Source organism: Prenolepis imparis, unplaced genomic scaffold (assembly GCF_030444845.1).
Source record: "Prenolepis imparis isolate NDT839.2.m4 unplaced genomic scaffold, iyPreImpa1.0 SCAF_94, whole genome shotgun sequence".
Lineage (NCBI taxonomy): Eukaryota > Metazoa > Arthropoda > Insecta > Hymenoptera > Formicidae > Prenolepis > Prenolepis imparis.
This window is the reverse complement of record NW_028141252.1, coordinates 25,560-45,241: the sequence shown is the minus strand read 5'-3', so window position 1 is coordinate 45,241 and position 19,682 is coordinate 25,560. Positions and strand designations below refer to the sequence as shown.

Sequence of the window (19,682 nt, the reverse complement as noted above, 5' to 3'; positions counted from 1 at the left end):
ATATATCAAATAAAAATGAAAAATTTATGCATTATTAAATTATATAAAATGCAAACTAAGTATATCATTTTTAACAAAAATTATTAAGAAAAACAACATAAATTGTAATGATAAAATAATTTTTTCCATAAATTTATAGAATTTTGCAAACAACTAACATAAATATTTATTTTATAAAATAAAATTAAACTGCTGAATAAATTTATGAATCTGATGTGTTATCTATCACATTTGATATTGGTGTGGTATTACAAATATTAATATGAGTAGAAGATACAAAAGCATGTGCTTTTTCAGATGAAAATTTAAAACAATAATGTTCTAAGAAACTGAAAAAGTTTAGTAGTGTTGTAGGATATGTAACATTTAAAACATAATATACCTTGAATAATAAATCAAGTGCTATGATTGGCGAATTGATACTTGGAGTCAATGTAACATTATCAGTCTGAACAAAATAAGTTAAACTTTTTCCTTTGATTAATATATAATTGTGCCTCCTTTTTTATTTCCTTTTTTTTGTTCTCCATGCTACATCCTTCCTATAAAAAAGAACATTAAAATGAATATTAAAATGAATATTTAAATGAATATTAAAATGAAGAACATTAAAATGAATATTTAACAAAACTTACGGGCCAAATTTGTATTAAAGAAGAATTAGGAAATGTAGTAGAATATACATCGTCGTAATCCTCTTTCCTCATATTTTCTTTATTAGAACTCTAAAAGTAAGTGATTTCAATAATTTGAAATTAAATTTTATTCAATTAAATTTAAAAATAAAGCTTTTCCAATAATTATGTATATTTATAAATAAATCATAATATAAATTATATAATATATTCAAAATATTTACTTTCTTTGAAGTTACACCCTTCTTTTTTCCTTTTCCCTTCCTCAATGAATTTGACACAGGGAGTAAATGCGCTAAAAGTAATATGGCACGAAGATTTTCTATAAAATAAAATAAAATAATTGCGATTAGTATTTTAATATACATGTAAATAATGTAAAATATTTAAAAAAACTGAAGTAAGAGAGTTGAACTATACCTTCTTCAATAAAATTTGAAACTCTATATAAATCTTGTCTCACTGTGTTGCAGTATGTAAGAATTCTAGGAACATAATATGTAGAAAATTTTGTTAAAAAGTTATCAGAAGCTCAGCTGTACAATCTGTCGAACTCCTCATCAATCTGTAATCAAAAACATAGAAATGAAGTGAAATAAAATATACTTATTATAAATACATAAATTCTTAATGTTAAAAAAAACAAAAAAGGAAAATAAAATGTGTTTCTCTTTAATACAAATATAAATTATGAAGTCAAAACATTATTACTCACCATTTGACCAGAATAATCAGCTAATCGAGAAAATTGTCACAAATTTTTAAGGGCTCTACATTATTTGAATTTTCAGATATTTTGTTTGCATCATTTTCATTAATAATTATATCATCATACGAAGAAGTGGATTCTGTATTTTCTACAGAAAGGTTATAATTTTCTTTTCGAGAAAAATGAATTTTCCTTATATGATCTCTTAAAGAGTAAAAATGAAGAAATCTTCGATAACAATTTTTTTGACCACATTGAAACCCAACTTTGTCTATTCCGTGTTTGAGTGTCAAACCATGTACTATTGTAAAATGTCTTGCCAAACCATTTAACTCTCCCTTTACAGTATTACGACACATAAAACATTTCAAAGGCTCCATTGCTGATATATTTTAATGAAATTTTTACACATCTGTAATATTAATAAACATGATTTAAAAATGACTTTATTATTTTATAACTATTATCAAGAAATAAAATAAATAAATAGAAATGATAAATATGTAAAAAAAGAAAGATGACATTTAATCAATTTTTAAATATAAATATATATTCTAGGAATGTGGCAGTCGTATAAATAATTTGCAAAAAGAATAAAGTCTGAGATAGCATTCCGAGATGTAACAATAAATATATAATAAAATGTTAAATTTTGCTATTTGATGCTTTATATTTCTAAATATCATAATGCTTGTTAAAAAAATGTAACAAAAAATATATATGTATACTAACCTTCAAACTTTTTTCGTGTCTCCTCATCTGTTATTTCCTCGATTTTTGTTCCTAATTCTTGAATAGACAAATTTGTTATTTTTTCCATTTCAGTCTGCAATTGAGAAATAAATATTAAAGATAAAAAGAGAAAAGTTCACGTGTGTGTCTGCGACTACGTATTACATAAAACACTACAAGAATGGTTATGATAACGAAATACACACAATAATGAATATAATAAAATGTTATAATTATAATAATATAATAAAATGCCACATAAAAGCGTTGAACTTACCAAATACCGTCGATCGTTGCGAACGGATAGCAGCTAACGTGTTGTAACTTGTATCAGTTACGACGTACGACGAACGACGAACGACACGACCGGCACGACACACGACACAGGCACACGATACCGCGGACGCCGCAAACAAAAGAACGGATATATCGCGCAGCAACAAACTGAGCTCTTATTGGCTCGCGGTTACAGATTTGCAGTGAAATCTTACTTCCACTGGCTAAAATCAGTAAATTGTAAGTCTGAGAACCAAGGTGGGAGTATTGTTACTAAATGTCAGTAAATACTCACTGATTGTCCGTGACATACTGTTTCACTGATTCAATCAGCGTTATTTTCACTGATTGACTTTAAGAGAGTAGACATATTTGGTACACTATTATAGTTTCACTTATTTCAGGTACGGAATTATTGTGTAAAATGCACGGAAAGTCCGTGGTAAAATGTGAAAAGTGCGTTTCTGCGCATGACGGGTAAACTCTACCTCAGTCGCGAGCAGGGTACATAAGGAGCACCCTGGGTAATTCCTCAAGAACTTTCTGAACACATGTGGGTAAAGGTAGCTTTTCCACCATTGATCTGTATTTTGACTTTCTGAACGAGTTCAGAGACATTTGTACCCTGCGGGTAACGTTTACGAACGCAGCCCAGTTCGAGTTATTACTCTTACGGCTATCCGAGAGGCGGCTTACAATAAGTATTGATGTCCCTCGCTGAGGTAACTCGTTCGTCGGGGTTACAGGGTAGGCTCTGGGATCACCCTCTCACTGGTATAGCTCGCCGAACAGTGAAGAGTCGGGGCTCGCTCTCCTCGGTATCTCGCGTGTCGCGCCGATCTCTCGCGCATTCCATCGATGATAGGATCGATGGTGGGTCTCTAGGATCTCCCTAGCTTTCCCCTAGCCGATGTATTCGGGTGCGTTCGTTTATGCAGCGATTAGCGCATCCACTGCGCATCCACTGCGTCTATCATCTGCGAGTCACGTGACATCATTTACCGAACGATCACCTGCGTGAATTGACTGCTCAGATTGTAATTGGAGTGCGTAAGTAAAGAAATTTTTAATAAATATGAATTATTATTTGAATAAATATAATAAAATTTTTAAATAGGATAAAAACTATATTTTCCTTAATAGCACACATATCCGAAAGACATTCAGAGGATATCCAGAGGACATTCGAACATCCTCAGGATGTTCTCTGAACGTCTTCGGGATATGTGCGCTGTTAGTTTGATATATTAATATTATTCTAGAAAAATTCATTATTAATAGAAACAATTCATATTTTGAAAATATATTTTTTATTTAGAGGTTATATTTATTAATTATACACATTAATTGTAAGATATTAATTTTTTTTAATATCTTTAAAGAAATTTTATTTAAATATTTTAATTTTCAGAAACAATGGATGGATTTAGAATAGATTTAATTTCATGTAACATTATTGATCAAGCTATGGATCTCATTAATAGTAGCTCAGATTCTAACTCATCATCAGAAGATAGTTCTGATGAAGAGCTGCTGTTATTGGATGATGTTAGTATAGTTAATTTAATTTATTAATTTAATTGACATTTTAAATGTATACACGTACACATTACATCCATTTGTTGTCTACATGCAGGAGCAGGAACGTATAGAAGTGCACAAAGTAAAAAATTTTTGTGATACAATTTTTGGAATGCATGATAAAACATTTAAATCACATTTTTCGTCTCACAAGAGGTTCTTTTGAGGTAAGTATATACATCAGAAATATTGTAATTTAAAATTATAATAATATATATATATATATATATATATATATATACACAATACATATGTATAAATTATATATATATATATTTATATTTATATAATTAATATATTTATAATTATGTATATATGTATATATAATTTATTATACATATGTATTGTGTTTGTGTGTATATATTTATATTTAGATATTTATATTTATATATTTATATTTATATATTTATATTTATATATTTATATATTTACATTTATATATTTATATTTATCTATCTGTAATTTAATAATTTATAAATATTGTATAAATTTCATATCTGCTTTGTTTTAGGTTGTCAGAAGAGCAGTTGGTCCTATGCTTGAATCTAATAATAATAATGGAGGTCATCCTAATGTATCTTTGGAAAAAGCAATATTATCAACTTTGTGGTTAGTGGCAAATCAAGATTCTTTTCGGGAAGTTAGCAATCTATTTAACTTAAGCCCAAGTACTGTACATAAAGTATTTTATGATGTATGCAATGCTTTGTGTAATATGATAAATGAACATTTATACTGGCCAAATCAGACAGAGTTCCAAAATATAAGACAAGAGTTTAACGAGCTCAGAGGACCAAATGATTTCCCAGACGTGGTATGTACAGTTGATGGAATGCATATAGAAATTCCAGCTCCGAGAGTTGATGCTATGAGTTATTATAATCGAAAAGGATTCCATTCGATTATTTTACAAGGGATGTGTGATGCAAAATGTAAATTTATTGACATTTTTGTTGGATGGCCCGGTGCTACTCACGATGCTCGAGTGTGGAGAGAAAGTCCAATTGGTCAGGCACTTGCAGAAGATCCAACACTTATACCAGAAGGAACTCATATTTTAGGAGATTCTGCATACAGTTTAACCCCTTATTTATTAACACCATTTCGTGATAATGGGCATTTGTCTCAAAGGCAAAAGTTTTACAATAAAAAATTAAGTTCAAAGAGAATTGTCATTGAGCAAGCATTTGGAAAACTCAGATGTAGATTTAGAAGATTAAAATATTTAAATATGTTTCTCATGAACGAAATGAAAATAGTTGTTATTGCTGCTTGTGTTCTGCATAATATTTGCATCCGATGTAATGATGAAATCGATTTAAGTGACAACGAATCTGAAAATGAGAATGAGAATGAGAACCAAAATGAAGACAATGCCATTTTGGAAGCGGGTAATAATAAAAGAAATAGAATTGCCGATATTTTGTGGGCGAATAGAAGACATGAATAAAGTATATTTAATAATTTTATAACATTTCGTATACATTTATAGTACTTTTAAGTATGTAACAGGTACATAAGTATTATCATAAGTATTGTTATTTAAGAACAAACAAAAAATAAACTATATCTAGATCATATTTGACTTAATGATAAAAAACGTAAATATTAAAACATAAGACATCTGAAACTAAACAAAAAATCTAACTTTATTTAGTGAGATCATACCTAATTTAAAAAAAATATAAGCATTAAAAGGCATCTAATAGCGAATTCGATTGGATGCACTAGTGCACACTGAGTACACATAAAAGTTATTGCACACAATTTACAATGACATAAGTAATTAAAAAAGTAAAATAATAATAAGAGCTATTATTATCATTATTCATATTGAATAACAATAATAGCTCTTACTATTAATTATTTTCCTTTTTTAATTACTTGTGTCATTGTGAACTTGTATATGATAAACCTTTATATGCACTCAATGTGCACTAGTGCATCCAACCGAATTCGCTATAAGACATCTAAGAACAAAAAAACAAAAATTTTATCTGTGAGATCAGGATATCTATCACGAAACTTTTCTAGAGTGAAAGAAAAGTAATAAAAAAAAAAACGACGCACGTAACAAATCAACATATCTAATTGTAAGTTTTTAATGTAGGATTCACACTGCGTCCGATATCCGACGTACAATATCCAATAAGAAAATATGATTTTTGGAGTCAATCAAAAATCAAATTTTCTTATTGGATATCGGACGTCATACGTCATTTGGACGCAGTGTGAATCCTGCATAATATATTAACGTCTTTGGCATGTTAAATATTATGAAAGTTTTAAAAATGTTTGGTATTTATATTATGTAGTGCGATTTTGTTGTAAACCTTTTAGGACAGTAACAAGACTGTTTATCGCTTCAATTTTGTCTGTTGCAATCTTTTTTTTATCTTCCCAAATTTCTTTCTTTAATTGTAATGATTGTGATTTCTTTTCCTCGACAAATCGTAACATTTCTTCTTGAAATTTGATTTTCTCTTTCTTTAATTTCCTTTTTTTTGTTGGTAAAATATTTTCTTTGATATCTGCAGTCTTTTCCTGATATATGCCAGCTGAGTCATCCTTTAAGGTAAGTGTTTCCGGTTTGAAAGTTGAACCCAGGGATTCTTCCGGAGGATTTACACTCTTTTTTGCCGCAAAAACTTCATGCATTTCATGGAAATACTTCCAAGTGATGGCACTTTCGCCTGTTCTTTTCAACTTACTTACATTCCGATTATAAGTAACTTGGAGATTTTTCCACTTGTTGACCAGACCATTTTTTGTTATTTTGTAACCTTTTTCTTCAAAAACTTTAACAATTAAATTCCAATATGGTGTCTTTCGGCTATTTGGATTTTCAAACTTGTCATTCATACCAAGACGTTGTTCAAGTAAAAGCTGTATTTCTGCATCTGTCCAATTCTCTTTAGTGGCATCTGAAATTAAAACAAAAAAAATATTTTACTTATAAAACTCATAAATATAAAAAATCATATAATGGTTACAGATTCAAGAAAATAATATTATTATAAAAATCACTAATTTATACAATCCTAGGAAAAGAAATTATATTAAGAAATACTTTACCAATTGATGTTCTAGTTTTATTACTAATATTATATTATATTTATATTATATTATATTATATTTATATTATATTATATTATATTTATATTATATTATATTATATTTATATATTATATTTTATTACGTGAAAAGTGAAAAATTTCTGCCAATCATGCATTAATTTAAAAATAAAATCAATGTGTGATTGGAAAAAATTTTTCACTTTTCATGTTTTCATTTTAGAAAAAGTTACACAATTGATACCCTACATTAAATCTAAATATTTTTATTTTAGGGGGTGCTTTCCATTTAGCAACACAAGTCGACACAAACGTCATTCTATCTTTGTTTTACATTCTATGAGAATAAAGATAAAATGATCTTTGTGTCGACTTGTGTTGCTAAATGGAAAGTACCCATGATTATTTTACATACCTTGTATTGAAGGTTCTGACATGTGACGTGTGCACTTAACATTTTCAGACAGTGATGACGGTAGGATTGAAATGTTGCTAAATGTAGACTTCCCAGATTTTTCCAAAATAACTGGGGACGAAGTAGCTTGATAGCTAGGAATGACTGTAACAGAATTGCATCTTTATACAAAGCACATTTTTTAAAAACAGATTACTTTAAATATTCTTGATAAATGTGCATTTTTAGATTTATTTGATCGCAAATATGAATTAACAAACTTCATAGTCTTATTGTATATACCTTGTATTGCAGAACTTGTTGAAGGTTCTGACATATGACGTGTGCACATAACATTTTTAGACAGTGATGACGGTAGGATTGAAATGTTGCTGAATGTAGACTTCTCAGATTTTTCCAAACTAACTGGGGACGAAGTAGCTTTATTGCTAGGAACGACTGTAACAGAACTGCATTTTTATACAAAGCACATTTTTTTGAAACAGATTACTTTAAATTTATATTCTTGATAAAAGTGCATTTTTAGGTTAATTGGATTGTAAATATAAATTAACAGACTTCATAATTTTATTGTATTACTTACCTTGCATTACTTTTAGTTTTGTAGGATCTATTTGGAGGAGTTGTTCTCCACCTTCTTTGTTCTGAACTTTTATAACATAACTCATATTGAAATAATTTTCAGGCAACGTTTCCAAGTTCAATTGGCTTAACAATGGAGGAGACTACATTCGTTTACGCAGTAGTTCGCAGTACTGCGAGCAGAGCATCCTGAGCAGGACCTCCGAGATGGCTGCGCAGATAGGCAGCAGCTCTGCTTAAACGAACAACAAACTGCGCTGCAGTCGGTTGCGCAGGCGGAGTAAACGAACGACATCTGCGACATTCCGCGGCAGTCGCTGCATAAACGAATGCACCCTTCGATTCGCCGGGAATGGTACAGGCTGGTAATTTCTTCGAGGGTGCCCTCGCCGGTATGCCGTCACGGACATTTTCCTCTAAAGGAAGACATGGTAGGCTGGCCGGTCCGGCCAGTACGGTCCGTACTTCCGTCTTCTGCTGCGGTAGTGCATGTGGTCGGTATCTTTCTCCCCTCATTCTGCATCATGAGGTGGTGCTCCGTTTGGGTCCATCCGGTGGTCTATAAATTGGGTTTAATAACATCCGTAGTTGTAATAAGACTGGCCAATCACAGCCGTTCCATTCTTCAGGGAAATGGCTGTGACGCACCCAGTGACGCAAAAAGATAAGATATTATAGTTTCTGATTGGCTGTTGTAGGCCGCGCACCACACCGGATATCGTGTAGGAAAGGGAAGGATATAATGGCTGGGTTCCGTAAAGGGCATATATCTAGAGTATACCTAACCGTAACGTGTACTATAGATAATGCGCACATATGACATATGCGCTTTCTTTATGGAACCCAGCCAATATTTCGATTTTGTCTCATAAAAATCGAAAATTGCTGTTGTGTGTTTCGTGTTTTATAGTTTAATGCAAGTCAGCGATGAATATCAGAAACGGTAAGTACTAACTATAAAATTGATATTTTTTCGATTAAGTGTATCACATAACCTCCAACGTCTATAATTTTGTTTGTTTTCCGATGATAATAACATGACGATAATGTTTTACACTTACACATACACTTTTATATCATAGAATCCAGGACGCACACAATATATTTTAGAATCAACAAACAGGATTAATTTCATGTACGAAGATTATCTACAATATTACATATATATTTCATTGAAAAGTACATTTCTTTAATTGTATACATATTTCGTATTTATTTAAGCAAATACATATCTTCGGATCGATGTTAGATTATTATTGTATTCTTATCATATATCCTATATGCGTACTTTTAATTTTAGATAACGATAAGGCATTCGAATACGTTCGCAATCTGTGCGAAAGTGGGAAGATCGTTAATGACGACGAAGAAATCGAAACACTGTTTCGATCCATTGATTATGTGGATTAGTAAGTGTAAAAATTGTTCACGATCTATGGTCTTGTGTTTAACTTTATTGAATTTATAATATCTGTTTTTTTAGTACATTGATCAAAAATACAGAGGATGATGCTGGAGATCCTCAAGTGGTAGCCCAAGAGGAGATCACGCCGACTGAAGCCTCACCAGAAAGTTCGGGCGTAACAAAGAGTAAATCTGAGTAAGTTGTTTTTAGTATTCCTTGCAAATTTTTACTTTTTTAGGGGTCGTTTTAAAAGATTGTTTTGACTATTATTTGATATTTAAAAGGTCAAAACAATCGAGTGCAGCGTGGCAATATTTTGAAAGCGAAAGTAATGTTACAGCCCGCTGTAATATTTGCAATAAAGTATACAAACATGGCGCGAACACAACGAATTTGTTTCAGCACCTTAGTGCAAGCCACGCATTATTTTGCCCCCAAGCTAATAGACTAAAGCGAAAAGCTAACGTAACTTCGGGATCTAGTAATGATTCCATTGATGATCCTCCACAGCCGAAACGAGTAAAATTCAAACCACAGGTAAAAAAATATATAAATAACAAGTAAAAAATAGAATAAAAATAAATATAAATATATAAATAATAAAAAAGTATATAAATAACAAGTAAAAAATAAAAAAGTGTATAATAACAAGTAAATAAACAACATTATAGCAAATCATAAAATGACTGATTCATAAATTTAACAAAAGTACAAAAAAAATAACAAATTATACTTTTGATTACAGGGAAAGTTGACTAGAATCAACGAAGTTTTGAGCACAAAATCGTTCTTAGGTATGTATGCCGTAAAAGAAATCTTTTAATTTAATTTTTGATTATTATTTGGCAAACACTTGTGGTTTTATTTTAACAGAAGGTAAGACTTCTGACAAAATTACAAATGCCATTTTGTACATGATCGCGGTCAATAAAATGCCATTATCTACAGTGCAAAACGAGGGCTTCAAATTGCTCATGAAATCAGTGGCACCTCTCTACACTGTGTCAAGCAGAAAAACCCAGAGTTGAATTTTTTGAGGGGAACATGGTACTTTTTATTACAGATTCGAATTGTACGTGAAAAAATAAGAAACTTTTGTACCAAACGTTTTTTCTGAAAGTGCCTCTGTCAACCTTAAAATTGTTACGCCACAGGAACATTTGAAGTTCATAATTTCATCACAGTTACTTTCAAGGTCAATTTTAAGGTTGACAGAGGCACTTTCAGAAAAAACGTTTGATACAAAAGTTTCTTATTTTTTCACGTACAATTCGAATCTGTAATAAAAAGTACCATATTCCCCTCAAAAAATTCAACTTCCGGTTCGGATGGCGTATTTCCGGTCGGAATCAAAAGTTAAAAATATCACCATTCGATAGAGCATACCCGATTTACTTAAAGAATGTTCGCGATTTTTGATAAAAGCCATTTATTTTCATTTTAAAAAGGATGTACAGGTGGTCTGGGACACCCTGTATATATAGGTATATATATTAATGGCTTAATAATAACAATAATTTTTCAGGTAGAAGAACTTTGGGCACAACTGTGGAATGTATTAACCCAGTGAGAAATGGTGGTCGAATCTATTCGACGTCGAATCAATGTCGATTTGATCGATTTGATGTCGAATTGACGTCGATTCGACCAATCATTTCTCGCTGGGTAAGGCTCCTATGCATACTGACTGCAGCCATCTTGAATTGATGACATCAGAAGCGAGAAAATATACCATGAAAATTCTTGCGACTTACGCTAAAATAGAAACGTTTTTCAATAAAATAGGGTTTGTAACCGATAGAACCGACTTGTAAAATATACCGAAAACTCTCCTTTTGCTTGGGTAAGCAATAAATAACATTGTATATGTCGAATTGAAATGAGCCTAATCAAGGACGAAAACCCGCTGTTTGACAGGCATCGAAATGAAATAAATATTTGCTTTTACATATTAAATTATAACAAAATGAGAGTCTTCGGTATATTTTAACACTATAACAATTATTTTAAAAATATAAACACTGCACTAAAATGATAAATGACGCTGTAAGTCGCAAGAATAATTTATGTCATTTTCACGCTTTATAATTTATAGTTTTGCCAAATGTGGCGCTGTCGTACAAATACGGACTTGGCAATCGAGTATTAGGAGTCTTAAATAATAAGAAACAAGTGTATATATGAAAAAAAAATTCAATAATAAAACATTCAATAATAAAATATAAAAATATAAAATAAAATATAAAAAGCATAAAAATTCAATAATACTCACCAATAATTTTTTTATTCGATTAATCGTCGATAGTTTTATATAGAAAATCGATTTTCAGAATCGGTTTTTTTTTTAAATTGATGTTATTAAAATCGATTTTATTTTGAACATCGCCCATCCCTACTGAAAACTTTCGATTTCTATTACGAACACTTCGAACTTCTAATTTAAAAATTAGTCCTCGTCCGCCTGAAGAATATCTTCATTATGGATTAAAAACAACCATCGAAAACCAGCTATGTGATTCGACTTATATCGATAAAACGGAATTGATGTTTGATATAAATATCGATGGTTTACCCATAGCGAAATCTTCTAAAACATGTTTATGTCCTATATTAGGAAAATTTGTTCACAGCTCTTTAAATACGCCATTCGTTATTGGAATTTATCATGGTAATAAAATACCATCTTCAGTTCACAACTACCTGACACCGTTTATAAATGAATACAAAATGAAGGAGTTGTCATAGATGGAAAAAGATTCCAGGTTAATTTATGATGCATAATTTGCGACAGTCCTGCACGATCTTACGTTAAATGTACCAAGCAGTTTAATGGATACTTCAGTTGCGACAAATGTATTGTAGAAAGAGAATTTAGAGATCGAATGGTTTTTCTTACCGAATCAGCACCACTACGAACAGACGATACTTTCAGAAGTAGAATGAATAAAGAACACCATATTGCAGTTTCGCCGTTTGAATCGTTACCAATCGATATGGTAAAACAATTTCCGTTGGACTTTTTACACATGGTATTGTTGGGTGTCATGAAATCCCTGTTAATGAGCTGGTTAGATAATTGTCGACGTCCAAAGTTTAGTTCTCAAGCTGTACAAAAATTATTAGATTCAATAGTTGTCGTCGCACAATGGGTGCCAACAGATTTTAATAGAAAACCTCGAGACTTGCAGGAGTTATGTCATTGGAAAGGCACTGAATTTCAATTTTTCCTATTGTACCTTGGACCGATTATCTTACAACATTTTCTTCCTGAAGAATATTTAATTCACTTTATTAGTTTAAATTGTGCTATACGAATATTGTGCGACTCTCGAGACTGTAACAGAAACAACGCTTATGCTAAAGAATTGCTCATTTATTTCGTACAAGAATTTAAAAAATTGTATGGAGAGTAGTATGTTACAAGTAATTTTCACTATCTTATTCATTTAAATGAAGATGTAAAGATGTATTAAGGTCCATTAGACTCATATAGTGCTTTTGATTTTGAAAATCATATGCAAATATTAAAGCGAATGCTACGAAAACATGCAAATTCCTTGCAACAAATTCATCAACGATTGAGCGAAGGGCACAATCGCGATCAGCATCTGCAAAAGAAGAAGAATCCAAAAATTGTTAAGTCCTCTACTCAAGTATCCAATTGTGACAGAACTTCCTTTGGGTTGCCACAGCGAGCACAAAATTCTACAATTCCGCAATTTTGAGTTATCGAATAAGAGGCCGGACAACTGTTGCTTCCTGACTGATGCAACTATCGTGATGATCAAGCATATTGGATTAATAGAAAATGTGATTGTTATTCTTGGTCGTCAATTTCTACAGAAAAACGATATTTTAAATTATCCGTGTTCTTCAAATAACTTGAATATATACAAAGTCGAAAATCTGTCACCTGTACATAAGTGGCCTGCACAATGCATAAGCCGCAAAGGATTTCTAGTGACATACGAAAATATCACTTACGCTATGCCTCTTTTACAAAATAATTTATGAGGTGATATTGATTCACAAATTTGCAGATGCGGTATTACGTGGTATTTTTTGACGACTTTTGTAATTTCGTACCAGAAAATTGGATGAATGTAGAATCAAATGAAATTTTTTGGCCTCCAAAAAACGTTAAATTTAATAAGCACAAAATGCATAATCTACAACCAGAATCTGACTGGCTTACGTACAAATACCCTAAACGTTTAGGACCTTTTGGTTCGTCTTTATCAATATTAAATATTTATAAAATATTAACTAACTATACAAATCATTAATAAAAAATTAATTATTTTGCAGAGACTATTCATATAGCTAATCAAATAGAAGAGCATTGTATTAACGCATTTACAAATGATGATACTGATAATATGTGCGAAAAAGCTCTCTTTCTAAATCAAGCAGAAAAAAAACGACATAGGAAAAAGCCAGCATATTTGGACGACACGTCAGAAGAAGAGCAAGGTAATGTCGTTAATGTATGATACAATTATTTTCAAATACAGGAAAACAAATATATTTAACGAAATATTTTGTATTTTGCAGAAACCGAAAGATGTAAAGAAAAATGTGCTACAACTTCATTTTGGCTACCACTATCTCATTATCAGCAACAAAATTTGGATAAACATCAAACTTTGTTGATAAATACACCATCGTTACATTCACAAGACAGAAATGAAACAAATATGTCAGGTAATTATATGTTAAATACATATATATACATATATATATATATATATATATATATATATATTTATTTTTAATTGCACGTGATTTTCGCATAAATATGAATATGAATACTATATGAATTAATATATTTCTAGACTGTGGAAGCTCATTTGTATCAACAGAAGTATTTGAAAATAATGAAATTTTGGAAAAGTAGTTTTAAGTTCATATAAAATATCAAGTTTTTATCTAGAAAATTGAAATGTTCTTACAGCTGCGAATGCTGAATTGGAAACAAACGCGAATCCTGTTCTTGCCAAAAATGTGGAAGATCGCCTAGCACAAAATCACCAAGTGCAAGAACGCAATCGTACACGCGCGCGTTGTTATTAATTTTTAACTTTATGCTATTGGGCAAATGGAAAATTGCTCTATTTATATATAACAATATAACGAGATTTTTTGCTATTGCATGCTATTGTGTTCTATGAGATATACTATACTCGCACGACTACACACACACACACACACACGCACGCACGCACGCGCGCGCGCGCGCGCGGAAGGATCGTCATACAGACATGCAACTAGATGAAGGAGAAAATCTTTTGCCAAACTTTCCTTTAAGGACTGTCCAAGAGTTTGACGAAGTCAGTTTCAAGAAAATTTTGTTACATCCTTGGAACTACAAAAATTATACGTAAGGAAATCATTTGTCATTTCCTGTATGTATACAATATTCAAAGTATAATAATAATAATAATAATAATCGAATTTGCCTGTTTTTTACAGATTCATGAAATGAAAATGATTGGAGGATCTGATCCAGGCAAATGTGCAAGAACCACATTACGCTATTTTATATAAATTAGGTAGCCTTGAAGTATTCCTGGTCTGGTCAAAAGAATACGCGGAAATTTCGAGAGATACTAATTTCCCAACTTATTGTCGGTTTAATATTTTATAGGTAATATTTAAGGTATATCCAAATAAATTGTCATAGATGCATAACATAACATAAGTATAATATATATACATAAAGAAATGGATTGGTCTATTTCTTTATGCGTATTTTTATGCGCTATGCAAATTTGTCTGCATATTCTCACAATCAGCTTTTACACAGTGATAAGCGATTAATTGAAAAAATATCCATTCTTTTCAAATCATCATTTTTTATTGAATCAGTAATCAAATATTAATATTGAATTTTTTGTCATATCTATATGACTAATTAGAAAATTTTCTCTTACAGAAACTATTTCGAAAATAAAAAGCGTCCCTAAAAACGATATTGAAATAATAATAAAGAAGTGGCTGGAGCACGCTAATGACCGATTAAAAAGTAAAAATTGATTTTTTTTACTTTTTCAATAACGGTATAAAAACTATTTTTTCTTTCATAGTTTATTAAAATATAATATAGTGATTCATACATTTTGTTTTTGATTCAAAGTTTATCACAGAATATTTTCAAGATTATTTTGTGTGTGTCTTAACTCTTATTTAACGTTTAGTTTTATAATATTTTGAACATTGCCATATATGTATTGTTCTTTTCAATGTATTTGAACTTTTTGTTGTTAATGTATTATTCTAATTTGTGTACGTCGTTTTGATAAAAGTATATACTCATTATTTTATATTGTAAATCAATCTGTGATATTAAAACGATTAATGGAAACAATGTGATTTAGGTTTAAAACCAAAGAATATAAAAAACGTACAAAAATGTACAAACATATAATACTTTTAATAAAAGTAATATTTAATTTGTAATAAAAATCAAAGTATGATTTATTCTTTAAAATTAAGAAATATAAATTAAAATATATTTTGCATTAAAAATATATTTTATGGAAAAATGTATTTTATACAATAAAACAGTTTGTTACTATAATACAAATATTTTACTAGATTTCTCCGTATTGTCATTTTTTGTTGCAGTATATTTCTATATAGCGTGAATTAAAAAAAGATTTATCGTATAAAATACATTTTTCCATAAAACATATTTTTAGCGTAAAATATATTTTATTCGAAGCATCGCAAAAGAATCCTTTACAATCTATCCAAGAACAGTTTTTAAATCCAGAAAGAAAATAAAGCGACCTCTTATGGAGCTCTGTTAAAATACTATTTCAAATTTTTATAAAATATAAAATAGAATTCTTATAGAATATAAAAAGATTTCCTTTTGTATTCGAAAAAGGGCTCAGAATTGGTGACATAAAAGTGAATTTTTTTTGGATTCTCTGTGCTTAACTTTTCGATTTATGTGCTAATATATCGAGATGATTTTGATTTTTGCCCAGAAACCCTTAAGGGACTTTCCTTATGAAGCAAAGGGTGGGATTCTAATATAACTCATTGTAAATTGCAAAAATGGGGAAATTAACTATGAACAATAAGTCTTTCGTTTACACGCTTATATGACAATGACTTTTGCATGTCAATCATGAGTTATATATACATGTATAAACTCGGCCAAAAAAAAGCGGCACACTTGAAAAGTAATAAAAAATAGTGAAAGTTTAAGAACTTATAACTCAGCTAATAATTATTATATCAAGGTGTTTAAAAAATGAAAATGAAGCTTGAAGTCTGTAGTTTAAGAAAATTTTAGTTCCGATTACGTGGAATGATCAGTTTTGCAATGACAAGTGACAGAGTAAGAACCTACAAAACTGATAAATAGAAGGTCCACTTTCCTGAATTGCACGGCGTGAATCAGTTGACGTAGCTCAATGGGATAAAAATCACGTAAAAATTCAAAATTTTCTCTTTAAAATGCACTTTGGCGGAACTCGATACGATAATTTTTCGCTATTATCTTAATTTGAAAATAGTCGAATTTTTAACGACAAATTATGATTTAAAATGTGTATCTACTATTTTTATCAATTCGAACTGTTGCAATTCTATTTAAGAATGTTGCATTGAATGCGGGCTGTCCTAAAGCGATGCAAATCATGCCGGGCATCTCGCGTAAACAGAGTCCGAGTAAAACATTCGCGGGATTTTCGCCGTACGAGTTCAGTATTACTTCCTCGGGGATCGGAGGGTATCCATGAAGATTACTCCGTGTAAAAAAAAGAAGAAAAAGACAACAGCAACAAAAAATTTGCTTTCTTGCTTTTTTGATATTATATTTTACCTCTTACTTGGCAAAATATTATTTTAGTTTTTTCATTAAAGGTTTTTTTAAAATTGCTCATTGATCAAAAGTACGATTACAATTTTATTCACCACATTAGCAGATGCTAAATATTTGTGTTTTACAGGATAATTTGCGTGAAGTGTATGGAAAGCTTTAAAAGTAATGTCGATAGTCTTTAACGACGTTTCCACTTCATATAAGGCATCGTCGAAAACAAAAATATTTTAATGAATTTTTTGTAATGTAGATCCGACAATAATTGTTTGAGGTAATGTTAAACCAAAACTTTTTTAATTTTTCTTCTTTTATCCAAAGATGGTTGAATATCTCAGGGGTCTACACACATTATTATATATTTAGAAGCTAATATACAATTTTTATTGAAATAAATAAGCAAAAATAATAATTAATAGAAATAAACAATAAAAAATAAGAATAAGAAATAGTAATAATAGCAAATAATAATTTACTAAATAATAATCACCATATATTGCACAAGTAAAGTAAAACAATTTATAACTATACCGGGTGTTCAAAATAAAGCGACACATTTTTAACTATAAAAATATTGTTTCTAGAGAAAAATGCTTCAAATAAAAGTTGCAATATTTCAAGGAAAATATAAGTTGATGTTATAGGAATGTTTAAAAAATATGTAGCTGCATGTTACAAATTGTATATTTTTTCTTAAACATAATTATGCGTTTTCTTATACCAATTGATTTGTCTAATTATTCTATGCATAAAAATATTAAGGTAAAATTATCGAGAACTAAATATTTTACAGATATTAGAGATATTTTGTATTTTATATAAAAAAACATGTCAAATTAAGATATAAAATATCTCGTAAATCATTCAATTTTTGGTAAATATTGACAAAAGGGGACCCAGCCCCAATCATCTTGACCTTGACATATGTTGTCAAGGTCATAGGACTGAGTAACCTCCAACAAATTTTAGCCGTCGCTTGTTGTTTAATAAAAAGTTATTAATAAAAAAAATTGCAAAGAAGATATAAAATATCACAAACGTATATGCACACACACACACACACACACACACACACACACACACACACACACACACACACACACACACACACACACACACACACACACACACACACACACACACACACACACACACACACACACACACACACACACACACACACACACACACACACGGGGGTGGGGTGCAAGGGTGCCCTTTGGCCCCCCTCCCGCACCCTCCCGGCCGGTAGGGGATGCAGTGCGAAGAGTTCAATCACAATGGACACATGCTGTAAGTTGTAAAGCGAGGTCCACCCTGCCTACCGTTGGGGCGGGTGCGGGAAGGGGGCCGAAAGCCGTGTGTGTGTGTGTGTGTGTGTGTTTAGTAAACTTTCTTAGATAAACGTATTGATGCTTTTTTTGAAATAATGAGCAAAATGTATTCAATAAATAATTAATTCATCATATTAATATGTTATTTTTGAACACTCTATATCAAAAATTGAATGTTTATTTAGGTATATATAGATATATAGTATAGGTAGAGCTATTTCTATGAACTCTGTCATCAAGTTTTTCACTGTTAGACTACGTACAAATTTTAATTTTTACAAATCTTTTTTTGTTAATAACTTTCTTCTTAAGAAGGAGCGACGGCTAAAATTTGTTGGAGGTTACTCAGGCCTATGACCTTGACAACATATGTCAAGGTCAAGGTGATTGGGGCTGGGTTCCCTTTTGTCAATATTTACCATTGTGCATTTAAAAAAATCAAGTTGACCTTAAAATGACCTTAAAACCATCACTTACAAATATACCTATAACATCAACTTATGTCCTTTTTGATATATTGCAACTTCTATTCGAAACATTTTTCTCTGGAAACAATATTTTTGACAATAAAAATTTGTAACGTTTTGAACACCCGATATGTATATGTACACTTATAGACGTAAAATTATCTTTTATTTCTTAATACAACGAATAAAATATGCTAATTACTCTATAATATGTCTTATAGCAGAGTTTCCCAAATTGGGCGCTACCACCCCCCTGTGGGCGCTGGAGGGATCTGTGGGGGCTTTGCTTGCTTTAGGGGTAGTACGGGGGCGTTGAAATATTTTTTTAAGCAAACTTATCCACTTGATTATATCTTTAAAATTACAGTTCCAAATTGTTCTATTTCAACTACGCTTACAATTATATTATTAGTTAAGATAAGAGATAGAGATAGATTTCCCGAGGGGGGCGCTGAAAAAAATTATGTTTGAAAAAAGGGCGGTAAGCTAAAAAGATTTGGAAAACTCTGTCTTATAGTATAGAGGGTGCGTTTCAGGAGAAATGGTCAGCATTCTAGGACACGATCGTACACATCATTTTAAGCAAAAAAGTTTATATACACATGTGTCCTATTATGGACGGTTATAAAGATATAGCA

The 19,682-nt window shown here is 30.7% G+C and overlaps 3 protein-coding genes, 1 long non-coding RNA gene and 2 pseudogenes across 9 annotated transcripts in view; 4 read left to right on the top strand and 2 right to left on the bottom strand.

The window, feature by feature from the left end:
* The window catches only part of LOC145947514 (uncharacterized), a 107,475-nt gene that overhangs the window by 69,882 nt on the left and 17,911 nt on the right, over window positions 1-19,682 (top strand). Inside the window, exons 5-6 of one of the 5 annotated variants that reach the window (XR_014427188.1) lie at window positions 14,882-15,056; window positions 15,345-15,509. The exons of 3 other annotated variants lie outside the window; for them this stretch is intronic. This is a non-coding gene — a long non-coding RNA (uncharacterized LOC145947514). Of the gene's footprint in view, window positions 1-14,881; window positions 15,059-15,344; window positions 15,510-19,682 lie in introns of those variants that run through there. One more of the 5 variants, XR_014427189.1, reaches the window with a different exon arrangement.
* On the bottom strand, window positions 198-1,380 carry LOC145947512 (uncharacterized; annotated as a pseudogene). The gene is made up of 5 exons (XR_014427182.1): window positions 1,351-1,380; window positions 1,056-1,200; window positions 860-957; window positions 636-725; window positions 198-542 (listed from the first exon to the last, which is right to left on the bottom strand). The product of XR_014427182.1 is annotated as an uncharacterized LOC145947512 (transcript).
* LOC145947506 (uncharacterized) lies at window positions 5,882-8,264 on the bottom strand. Its single transcript, XM_083057287.1, has 4 exons — window positions 8,006-8,264; window positions 7,705-7,860; window positions 7,423-7,566; window positions 5,882-6,857 (listed from the first exon to the last, which is right to left on the bottom strand). The coding sequence occupies exons 1-4, from the start codon at window positions 8,088-8,090 to the stop codon at window positions 6,241-6,243; spliced, it is 1,002 nt and encodes a 333-aa protein (XP_082913413.1). The 5' UTR covers window positions 8,091-8,264; the 3' UTR covers window positions 5,882-6,240.
* On the top strand, window positions 8,375-11,920 carry LOC145947507 (uncharacterized). The gene is made up of 7 exons (XM_083057288.1): window positions 8,375-8,435; window positions 8,915-8,947; window positions 9,305-9,413; window positions 9,488-9,604; window positions 9,694-9,946; window positions 10,155-10,203; window positions 10,935-11,920. Exons 2-7 carry the CDS (start codon window positions 8,932-8,934, stop codon window positions 11,114-11,116), a joined length of 726 nt encoding a protein of 241 aa, XP_082913414.1. The 5' UTR covers window positions 8,375-8,435; window positions 8,915-8,931; the 3' UTR covers window positions 11,117-11,920.
* LOC145947503 (uncharacterized) lies at window positions 11,789-13,423 on the top strand (annotated as a pseudogene).
* LOC145947515 (uncharacterized) lies at window positions 13,450-14,482 on the top strand. The gene is made up of 4 exons (XM_083057296.1): window positions 13,450-13,636; window positions 13,718-13,882; window positions 13,964-14,113; window positions 14,364-14,482. Exons 1-4 carry the CDS (start codon window positions 13,450-13,452, stop codon window positions 14,480-14,482), a joined length of 621 nt encoding a protein of 206 aa, XP_082913422.1.

Coding starts and splice junctions, on each gene's coding strand:
- LOC145947506 (XM_083057287.1), bottom strand. CDS start 8,090: ATGAGTTATGTTATAAAAGTTCAGAACAAAGAAGGTGGAGAACAACTC. Junction 7,861..8,005: donor AAAACTAAAAGTAATGCAAG/GTAAGTAATACA, acceptor GTTCTGTTACAG/TCGTTCCTAGCAATAAAGCT. Junction 6,858..7,422: donor GTCAGAACCTTCAATACAAG/GTATGTAAAATA, acceptor TTTTAATTTCAG/ATGCCACTAAAGAGAATTGG.
- LOC145947507 (XM_083057288.1), top strand. Junction 9,414..9,487: donor TCCATTGATTATGTGGATTA/GTAAGTGTAAAA, acceptor CTGTTTTTTTAG/TACATTGATCAAAAATACAG. Junction 10,204..10,934: donor GAGCACAAAATCGTTCTTAG/GTATGTATGCCG, acceptor ATAATTTTTCAG/GTAGAAGAACTTTGGGCACA.
- LOC145947515 (XM_083057296.1), top strand. CDS start 13,450: ATGCGGTATTACGTGGTATTTTTTGACGACTTTTGTAATTTCGTACCA. Junction 13,637..13,717: donor TAAACGTTTAGGACCTTTTG/GTTCGTCTTTAT, acceptor ATTATTTTGCAG/AGACTATTCATATAGCTAAT. Junction 14,114..14,363: donor AAATGAAACAAATATGTCAG/GTAATTATATGT, acceptor ATGTTCTTACAG/CTGCGAATGCTGAATTGGAA.